Here is an 11,296-nt window from a genome sequence, read left to right as displayed (position 1 = left end):
CCAGGTGCAGTGCAGCCAGGGCCCGTGGGTCCTTTCTGTGTTCTTGTTTGCAGCTGCCACCGGCATTCAGCATGGTCGGCGATGCTCTTCCTAACGGCTGCACACAGGAACTTGCAGGAGCCCAGCACCCCAGCACCCCCTCCCCAGCTAACAACTGGCAGCAGGGACTCACGTTTGGCCATGTTAGGCCAAGCTGTGGGAGCCACTTCCGGGGAAGGGAAGGGAATAGGCCAAATGACCGTCACTTCCTTGAGCTGCACGTGTCACAAGGCTGCTGGCTGAGGCTGTCTCTGTCCCCAGAGACCACGCCACCCGCTGTGTCCTGCTCCAGGCCCTCCTCCAGAGGCACCACCAGACTAGGCCCTGCAGACAGACCAGGGTATCCAGCCACCCTGACATCAGCTGCCAGTGTTTTTCTTGCCTCCACCCACTTTTCTGTTTCAGAAACAGCAGAAAGTCCAACTTTGTGAATTCATTGCTTCCCATTTTAATGCCTACAAATTCTAAAGATTATAGACTAGGGATAGGGAAGTACAGAGAAAGCAGTGACTCTTGGGGAAAAAAAAAAACCAAAACACAAAGTCCTTTGTGCTACAGACATTCCTTACACGTCACTGACCATATGATCTTGTCCGGAATCTTCTGAAATGGTTAAGCCAAGAATTTCAGTCGTGAATACTTCTGCTGTGATTTCGTCTGGGAGTGCTTCTTCAAGGCAAATTTCTGAACCTAGCCAAACAAGAAAAGAAAACCAAATGCCTTCACAATGATTAGCTTTCTAACTCAGACACATTTTCTAAAAACACAAGGAAATATTACTAAAAAAGTGAAAGCTGTTTTGCGCTCTGGTTTGGCTTTGATTCCTTAAACACCCTTGGCTGGAAATTGGTTAAAATCCCTCCTTTACTGAATTGAGACCTGTTAACCAAATCTTCGCAAACTGCACTGGGAAGTTTTAACTGTTGTTGTTGTCAGCTGTCATCGAGTCGGCCCCCGATGCATGGTGACCCCATGCACAAAGGAACAAAATGATGCCCTGTCCTGCACCATCCCCACAATTGGTTGCACACTAGACTATTGTGGTGCATTTGGTTTCCATTCTTTTCAGACATGGATCACCAGGCCTTTCTTCCTCATCTGTCTTAATCTGGAAGCTCTACTGAAACCTGGTCAGCATCATAGCAACACGCAAGCCTCCACTGATGGACAGTGCATTGGCTACGAGCTGAACCTGGGTCTCCCACATGGAAGGTGAGGATTCTACTACTGAACCTCCGTTGCCCTCATCAGCCTTAACTGCACAGTATGATCGATTTTGCTGCCTTGAGATCCTTAAGAACATAAAATCAATGTATAGCAATTGGGAAAGTTACACTCTGAGATCTGAAGGACATAAGGGGATGAGGTAGGGGATCTTGAACCAGTTGCAAGGTTGGAAATGACCCATTAGGTACTGGAGTCTACATCAACTGGACTTTTGGAGCTTTGTTTACGTTGAAATTGGAAAAGGACAATAAAAGGAGAGGGACAAGGCCAACCGGGGAGGAATCTCTGCTCCTTGCTGCACGCTCAGCCCAGGGTTCACTGGGCAGCGCCCCCTGCTGGCCAGTGGAGATACCCCACCACAAGCTGGCCCTTCCTAGCTTCTGTTCAGAACCCTAACTTCTGGCTCATTTTTTCACCCTCCAGTGGACTACGGAAGAAGGTGGGAACGCTCAGGCTCCAGCCAGAAGGGAGAGGAGGAGGATCTTTAAAACTTTTAAAGTTCCGACGTTGGGCTTGCATAGCCCACCACGTTTCCTTACCCAAGTCCCTCTGGACCTAGCTCTTCTGAAACAGCTTCCAGACGGTATCTTCTGCTTATGGCCGATATCCCCCCACCCAGACAGGAAAGATGAAGACTGGGTCAGTGGACAAAAGGGAAAAGCAAGGCCGGAAGACACAAAGGAGGCAGCGAGCCCGGGAACGAAAGCTTTCTTCTCTTCGACGTAACCACTGCTCCCTTGGTACTTCCAGAACTTATTCATGTGCGATTCCCAACAGACTGATTCTGTTGTGCACACGGCATTAAGGAGAGTGTCTCGCACCCGTCAAGAGAAAGCAATGCACTTAAGTCTACAACAAACGAGTGAGTCACGGCGACACGCCCAGACAGAGCAGGCACAGTACCTTTGACAGAGGTGGTTGCAGGCTCGGATTTCCAGCCCTCTGGGTTCATGCCAAACAGCGTGGCCAAGCAATCCAACATCTCCTCCTGTGTCATGTGCTCGCCTGGGTATCAGGAAGAAGGGGTGGCTGAGCACTGGGGGCTCAGTATGAGGTCAGAGTTTAGTAGTATCATTCTAAGGTCTTAGAATTATTTTGCTATTTCCTTTTCTTTAGACACAGAAACAATCTAGAGAGTTCCAGGTTACTGTCGCATAGGTGTCCTTGTCGTTGTTAGCTGCCATCAAGTCACCCCGATTCAGAGTGACACCACGCACAATGGAATTAAACGCTGCACAGTCCTGCACCATCCTCACAATCGGCTGCAAACCAGACTGGTGTGATCTATAGGTGTTCACTGGCTGGCTTCCAGAAGTAGATTACCAGGCCTTTCTTCCTAGTCTGTCTTAGACTGGGAGCTCCACTGAAACCTGTTCAGCATGATAGCAACATGCAAGCTTCTACTGACAGACGGGTGGTAGCTGCATATGAGTTGCATTGGCTGGGAATCGAACCTGGGTCTCCCTCTTGGAAGGCAAGAATTCTACCACTGAACCACCAGGGCCACATATGCATCCTTAAAAAAACCAAACTTGTTGCTGTTGAGTCGATTCCAACTCATAGCGACCCTGTAGGACAGAGTAGAACTGCCCCATAGGGTTTCCAAGAAGCAGCTGGTGGATTCCAACTGCTTCTGGTTAGCAGCTGAGAGCTTCACCACTGTGCCACCAGGGCTCCTATGCATCCTTACATGGTACTAAAAATGGGAAAATTAAACCAAGGAAAATACATGAGACCTGGAGTAATACACTGAAGCTTGTATAAAAAAATAAAGCAAACTGGCTAATAAACACTCAGCTTGACAAAGATGAAAACATCACCCATAGAAGAAATCTACCTACATCCTCATGTGAAATAATGAGAAAAACCTTCGGGAAAAAGACAAAACTCTACTTTAGTGTGGTTTTATCTCACAACTGCGTCCTGATCTTATAATAGCCCTGAGGGATCAATGGGCTGGCATTTTTATTCCCATTTTACAAATGAGGACGCCGAGTCGTGCAGAGTTTCGGTGACGTGGGACCTACGTGGCATTCTTCTGAGTCCTAACTCACCATCCTTCCTGTTGCCCACGGCTGCCAGATTTGTGGTCAGCAAGCCGCATTCCTCATGGCTGAAACCTTGTCAGGTTTCATGACACACAGAGAGGCCCCAGGGAGCCTGTCTCCCCAGCTCCGCTCTCTCCAGTGGGAATGGCCCGATGATGTTGCCAGATATCGGTATTTCTGTATGTACGTACTCACCTTTTGTTAGAAGCAGTCTCAGGAAATCCTCTCGTTGGATAACCGTCTTTCCTTCTGAGTTGGTGTAACCCAGCACCTTGAAGCTGTGCTGGATACCAGTCATGGTGTTACCAAAAGGCGGCCGGTGATTGATGTAAACTTTGAGGAAATCTGGTAAGTTTATTTTATCGACAATCTTTCCAGTGTCCACATACTCTCCAAATTTGATTTCGTTAAACATATCGTTAATCTAGGGAAGAGGTTAAAGAAAAGACCATGGTAAACAGAAAAGACAATGTGATAAACTTCTAAAACTTGGAGAGGAACAGACCAATGTTCACGGTTAGCTTAGTATGTGCCCAGTTTGTCAATACTATTAGAACTAGCATAAACAACGATATCATCTTATCACCTTTCACCTGAGCACTTCACCGTCTATCAACTACTTCATTGAAATTAAACACTTCTGTGCGCCAAGGAGCACCGTCGAGAAAGTGAAAAGACAACCCACAGAATGTGAGAAAATATTTGCAGATAATTTATGTAATAAGGGATCTGTATCCAGGATATATAAAGAACTCTTACAACTCAATAATAAAAAGACAAATAAACCAATTGGAAAATGGGCAAAGCCGTCTGGAGCAAGGGAGAATGAAGAAAACCAAAGACAAAAGAAAGATTAGTCCAAAAGTCTAGTGGACCACAACTACCAGGGCCTCCACCAGACTGAGTCCAGCACAACTAGATGGTGCCCGGCTACCACCACTGACTGCTCTGACAGGGATCACAATAGAGGGTGCTGGACACAGCTGGAGAAAAAGGTAGAACAAATTTCTAACTCACAAAAAACAAACAAACAAACCAGACTTGCTGATCTGACAGAGATCGGAGAAACCCAGAGAGTATGGCCTCCTGACACCCTTTTAAGCTCAGTAATGAAGTCACTCCTGAGGTTCACACCCTTCAGCCATAGATTAGACAGGCCCATAAAACAAAATGCAACTAAATGGGCACACCAGCCCAGAGGCAAGGGTGAGAAGGCAGGAGGAGACAGGAAAGCCGGTAACGGGGAACCCAAGGTAGAGAAGGGGGGAGTGTTGATATGTCGTGGGGTTGGCAACCAATGTCACAAAACAATATGTGTATTGTTTAATGAGAAACTAGTTTGCTCTGTACACTTTCATCTAAAGTAGAATAAAAAAAATTTTTTTAAATGGGCAAAGGATTTGTATATACATTTCTTTAAAGAAGACATACAAATGGCCAGTAAGCACATGAAAAGATGCTCAATATCAGTAGCCATCAGGGAAATGGCAACCAAAGCCACAATGAGATATCACTTCACACTCAGTAGGATGGCTATCATAAAAAAGACAGACAATAACAAGTGTTGACAGGGATGTGGAGAAACTGGAACCCTCATACACTGCTAGTATGAATGTAAAATGGTGCAGCCACTTTGGAAAACAGCTTGGCAGGTCCTCAAAGGGTTAAACATAGTTACCATATGATCCAGCAAGTCTATTCCTAGGTATATATCCAAGAGAAATAAAAACATATGTCCACACAAAAACGCATACACAAATATTAATAGCACCACTATTCATAATGCTATGAAGTAGAAACCACTCACTGTCCATCAGCTGATGAATGGATAAATAAAATATGGTCTATATGAACGATGGAGTGTTATTCAGCCATAAAAAGGAATGAAGTTCCGACACATGCTACAGCATGGATGAACCCTGAAAACCTTACACTACATGAAGGAAGCCAGTCGCAAAAGACCACGTAACGTATGACTCCATTTATATAAAATGTCCAGAAGAGGCAAACTCATAGTCACGGAAAGTAGACTAGTGGTTTCCAAGGGTTGGGGAGAAGCGGCTGGGGGAGATAGGAAGTGACTGCTAATGGATACAGGGTTTCTTTTATCAGATGATGGAAATGTTCTAACTGTTTAAAAATCAGTCCAAAGCTGATTATGGTTATGATCACACAATTCTGAATATACTATAATCCACTGAATTGTACACTTTAAATAATTGTATGTTATGTGCATTATATCCCAATAAATCTGTTTTTTTAAAAAAACCATCGCCCAACTAAATAAGAAAATTACTAACACCTTTGCATCTGTCTATGTGCTCCTTCCCTATGCCAGTCGTCACACTCATGATCTGAATTTTCTATTTATCACCCCTTCACTGTTTTATAATTTTATTGTAGGTATATGTATCCCTAGGCCATATAGTTTATTTTTGTTTTAAAGACACTTAAAAGGAGGTAAATAATTTTAAACCCAGTCACTTGTTGCTCTAGTACTCAAGTTATAGGGCCACCCACACAATTACAGCAGGTGCCATCAAGTCGCTTCTGACTCATAGCAACCCTGTGTACAACAGAACGAAACACCGCCCGGTCCTGCGCCATCCTCACAACTGTTATGCTTGAGCCCATTATTGCAGCCACTGTGTCAATCCATCTCGTTGAGAGTCTTCCTCTCCTTCGCTGACCCTCTACTTTACCAAGCATGATGTCCTTCTCCAGGGACTGGTTCCTCCTAATAACATGTCCAAAGCATGCGAGACGTAGTTTCGCCATCCTTGCTTCTAAGAAGCATTCTGTTGTACTTCTTCCAAGGCAGATTTGTTCGTACTTCAGGCAGTCCATGGTATACTCAATATTCGTCACCAACACCACAATTCAAAGGCATCAATTCTTCTTCATTCTTCCTTATTCATCATCCAGCTTTCACATGCATATGAGGCGAATGAAAACATCATGGCTTGGGTCAGACACACCTTTCTCTTCAAGGTGACATTTGTTCTTTTGAACACTTTTAAGAGGTCTTTTGCAGCAGATTTACCCAATGCAATACTTTGTTTGATTTCTTGACTTCTGCTTCCATGGGTGTTGATTGTGGATCCAAGTAAAATGAAACCCTTGACAACTTCCATCTTTTCTCTGTTTATCATGATGTTGCTTATACTCACTAGTTCGATTAATTTTTATTTCTATTCATTTTCAGACTTTTGTTGCTTACATCCATGCAACTACATGAAGCAAACAGAAAATGTGATGATTTTTGACTCCGTCTAAGTAAGAAGAGAACTGCTGGATGTTGGCTCTCTGATTCCAAGAACGTTAAAATCATCTAAAGCTGAGGTGTATCAGGCCACCTTATATCTGATGGTGTACACCTCATCATCAAATCTGAGCTGTAACCCAGCTACTAAATACCATCATGGTAACGGCCTCCTTCTCACACCCGCAGAAGACCCAGGTGACTGTGCTACAGCCACATCCCCCAGAGAATTGCGGCCATGAGGTTTCTATGTGCTCTTTCTTTGCATCTTTATAAAAATAATAATCTTTAGTTTTTTCCCTCTTGATTTAGAATATAATCCTTTGTGTATTTTTCACATTTTCTAGGATGAGCAGAGACCGTAAAGAGAGTTTGATTACAGGGCAGGCTAACCCAGAAGGCTCCTTGAGGGTTGGTCTGCACAGGTGGCTGACCTGTCCAGGCTCCCATGGAAACTTGGTGGGGCTAACGTGGGGCTCCACGTGGGGCTCCTTGTGTAACTGGCAAAATGCAAGGGAGAGAGAAATACACCGATTAAAAACCAGAAACAAGAAGACACTCTTCATGCCGTGAGCCTGTCCCTGCGCAGTATTCTGCGCCGTGCACTGGCGTCAGCTGAGATTCAGAAACCCGAATTATCCCTGGCAAACACTAGGAATGAGTAATTTATTTTAGCATCTACATTTGAAACTCCTTAATATGTCTCCCAGTAAAGTGTGGGGCTTGGAATATTACAAAGAGAGAAAATAAGAGCCAGAGAAAAGTGAGAAATAATTTGCCTTTTCTTTTTTTTTTTTCCAGAGCATGAACTTTACTTTGGTCTCTGCAAGGAAATCAGAAAGTGAGTCTATACTGGTGCAGTATTTATCAGTAGGTAACCAATTTCTGGATTGGCACAATAGCCGGGAAGGACGGACTTGAACATGCCGTAGACCCTGAGGATGCTGCAGGACGGAGCAGTGTTTCATTCTGTTGTATATCAGGTCACCATGAGTCAGAGCTGACTCTTGACAGCAGCCATCTCTCTGTCTAACCAATTTCTCGCTGTGTAGAACAAAAATATAAAGAGCACCCATTTGAAGCAAAGTATCAGCCTGTCCAGGTGCCCTGATGTCTTGGTCTGATTCCAAGTATTAAGAAGAAAATACAAATCGCTTGCAATCCAGCCACAACTTCAGTGAAAGTTTTGGTTTATCTTCTTTCCATTTTTTCCTAAGCGTATAAAATATATGTGTATATTTCTACAAAATTGGTACCATATGTACATACAGTTTTGTATCCGGCTTTTTTCCTTTAGCACTGTATCACAGCAATCACCCAGTATTTTCAAAGAAGCCACATATTCTGAAGGCAATATTCAAGTCTTTCGATACATGAACTGTAAATGATACTACAGAAGTAGCTTTAAATGGTAACACTGTCCAAATGGTCAGCAGTGACTCTAAAACAAAGGTAACAGGGTAAGGGGATGGGAAGCCAGATTACTGGAAGTGAAACATCCAGAAGGGAATCAATGAGAAAGTTAAAACATAGTGAAAAATGTAACCACTGTCTCTGAATAATTTGTGTAGTAATTGTTAAATGAGAACCTAATTTGCTGTGTAAACTTTCACTGAAAACACTATTTAAAAAAAAATTTAAAACAGTAACACTGTTTCATAAATACCATTTACTGAATTTATATATTATGTACAATCGCAGGTTAATGTATAAATAAACCACTTCTGAGTTGCATGTAATTTATACATTGTAATGTATAATTTTCATAGTATTATTATATACATATGCTACTATTTTTACTCTGAGCCAATAGAAACTGTGGCTAAAAGGATGATCTTTAATGACACACCTAGGTTTGCACGCTGGCTGTGTCATTTTCTAGCTGTGTGACCTTGGGTGAGTTACTTACATTCCTTACCCTCAGTTTCCTCATCTTGAAAATGGGAGTAATATGGTAACATGTATACATTGGACTGGTTTATTTGTTTATTTTATTGTGGTAAAAAATATATATAATTTTGCATTTTAGTCATTTTTAAGTGTGCAATTCCATGGCATTAATTACATTCACAATGGCAATAATTGGGAAAAGGCTGTCAGGAACGGTGGCACAACCTGAACAATGTAACAAATGTTACCGAACTGTCCAGGCAGAAATTACTAAAGTCACTTATGTTTTATTGTTGCATTCACAATGTTGTGCAGCCATCTCCACTATTTCCAAAATTTTTTCATCACTACAAACAGAAACCCTGTACCTATTAAGCAATAACTCCCAATTCCTCCCACTTCCCAGCTCCTGGTAACTTCTAATCTACTTTCTGTCTCCATTCCTTTGCCTATTCTAGATATTTCACGTAAGTGGAATCATCCCATGTCTGTCTCTTTGTGCTTGACTTCACTCAGCATAATGACGAAGTTCACGTATGCTGTAGGTAGCTTGTATCAGAACTTCATTCTTCTTCATGGCTGCATAGTATTCCATTGTGTGGCTAGACCGCATTTTGTGTATCCGTTCATCGGGTGATGGACACGTGGTTTGTTTCCACCTTCTGGCTATTATAAATAATGCTGCAACGAAAATAGGTGTACAAGTATCTGTTCTGAGTCCCTGTTTTCAATTCTTTTGGGACACTGGACAATTTTGAAGCTTATTATGACAATGTATGTAAAGTGCTTACCTATAGTAAGTACTCAAACAAGCAGTAACTATTTTTGTGGTTTTTATAATTTCTATACTCTTGCTAATTATAATACATGTAAGCATAATATAACATAAAACGTTAGTTATATAATTATAACACAAATTATATTTCAATTTATATAATTATAATATAAATTATAAATATACTATTTAACTCAACTCAGAAACGGGAGACAAAACCAGAGACCACAAAGGAAAAGGGTTATTCATACCCAGAGCCTTCCAAAGACCGCGGTGAACGTTCTCAGCACGAACCCCTCCGTGGTGAGTCACCTCCCACTCTACTTTCCCAGATGACGCTTCAAGAGTCACTGCTCCGCCAGCGCTGAGCTGGCAGCTTTAGGCAACACTGACGTTCCTCTTCCGAGCCTACGTGCCTAAACACAGCTCATGCTCGGGAGAGGGGCCTCGGCCACGGACTGGGGCGCTGAGTGACGGGAATGCCACAGAGGGAAGCAGGCTCGGGAGATGGGGTGGCCCAGGCCACCCGCCCCACGCCCCAGTGACCGGCCGGGCTTTTTGTCGCATCCTCACACTGGCCATCACCCGCTGGGCAGCAGTTCATTCCATTCACCGGGGAGCCTTCAAAATTCGGAGGCCCAGGCCCTCTTCCCAGAGATCCTGATTTCGTTGGTTTGGGGTGGGGGTCTGGGCACTCATACTTTTTAAAAGCTCCCCGGGAGATTGGAATGTGCTCTAAGGCAGTGGTTCTCAAGCTCCATTCTGTATCAAAATTACCAGGAAGGCGCCTTCAAACACAGACTGCTGCCCGCCCCCACCGCCAAGTTTCTGATTCAGTGGGTCTGGGGTGGGGACCAAGAATATGCATTTCTAACTAGTCCGCAGGTGATGCTGATGTTGCTGGCCTGGGCACCTACCCCGAGAAGCACTGCTCACAGACCAGAGGGGTTCACAGAGGGCGCCCGTGCCTGAGAAATCAGTACCAGGCGTGTGAGTTGCAGTAGCGTAACGGTGGTGGCGGCTGAGGTGCAAGCTCTAATTCTCTGCGCCACATCTGTGCCCCCGTGAAACTGCACCGACACCTGTCACCGCTGTTTCCTCATCAGCTGAGTACGTGGCCTGGCACATTATACATTATAGGGGCTCAGAGGAGTGTTTACTGAATGAATGAATGGAGTACATAACATGGGCACAACTGAGGCCATGGAAGAACTTCTTCACAACTCACAAAAGGTTGAGGAAAGTGTTTAGAGCAATCACTGCCTTTGGTAATTTAGATCAATTTATTATTATTTACTGAGCATTTCAGGAAGGTTCAAAGACTATAGCCTTTTGTATGGATGATGTCTGAACATGAAGAAAATGAAAATCCTCACAACAGGCCCAATAAACAGTATCATGATAAATGGAGGGAAGACTGAAGTTGTCAATGAGTTCATTTTACTTGGATCCACAATCAACGCCCATGGAAGCAGCCGTCAAGAAATCAAACAACGTACTGCATTTGGGTAAATCTGCTGCAAAAGACCTCTTTAAAGTGTTGAAAAGCCAAGGTGTCATTTTAACGACGAAGGTGTGCCCAACTCAAGCCATGGTTTTTTCAGTCACCTCTATGCATGTAGAAGCTGGATAATGAAAAAGGAAGAACTGATGCATTTGAATTATGGTGTTATTGAAGAGCACTGAATACACCATGGACTGACAGAAGAACGAACAAATCAGTCTTAGAAGAAATACAATCAGAATGCTCCTTAGAAGCAAGGATGGCAAGATTTCGACTCACTTACTTAGGACGCGTCATCAGGAAAGATCAATCGCTAGAAAAGGACATCGTGTTTGGCAAAGCAGAGGGTCAACGAAAACAAGGGAATCCTCAGTGAGATGCTATGACACAATGTCAGAAATGATGAACTCCACCACAGCTGTGATCATGAGGATGGCAAAGTACCGGGCAACGCTTCATCCTCTGGTCATAAGGTCACCAAAAACTGGAGCCAACTCGATGGCAACTAACAGCAACTAAGCATGTGGTTTAGTTCTGTGTCTGTGATGAGA

At 43.6% G+C, this 11,296-nt stretch overlaps 1 protein-coding gene across 1 annotated transcript in view; it reads right to left on the bottom strand.

Annotated features, from left to right (window-relative positions):
• Nucleotides 1-429: 429 nt before the first annotated feature.
• Nucleotides 430-11,296, bottom strand: part of CFAP251 (cilia and flagella associated protein 251) — a 108,204-nt gene continuing 97,337 nt past the window's right edge. Inside the window, exons 18-20 of the mRNA XM_023739297.1 lie at nucleotides 3,510-3,738; nucleotides 2,170-2,271; nucleotides 430-729 (exon numbers count right to left, since the gene is read on the bottom strand). Coding sequence (XP_023595065.1) covers nucleotides 605-729; nucleotides 2,170-2,271; nucleotides 3,510-3,738 — 456 coding nt within the window. The 3' untranslated portion in view covers nucleotides 430-604. The remainder of the gene's footprint in view (nucleotides 730-2,169; nucleotides 2,272-3,509; nucleotides 3,739-11,296) is intronic.

The sequence above is a fragment of the Trichechus manatus genome, unplaced genomic scaffold, assembly GCF_000243295.1.
Source record: "Trichechus manatus latirostris isolate Lorelei unplaced genomic scaffold, TriManLat1.0 scaffold00131, whole genome shotgun sequence".
Classification (NCBI taxonomy): Eukaryota; Metazoa; Chordata; class Mammalia; order Sirenia; family Trichechidae; genus Trichechus; species Trichechus manatus.
Note: the sequence above shows the minus strand (reverse complement) of the source record. Positions and strands in the feature narration are given on the sequence as shown.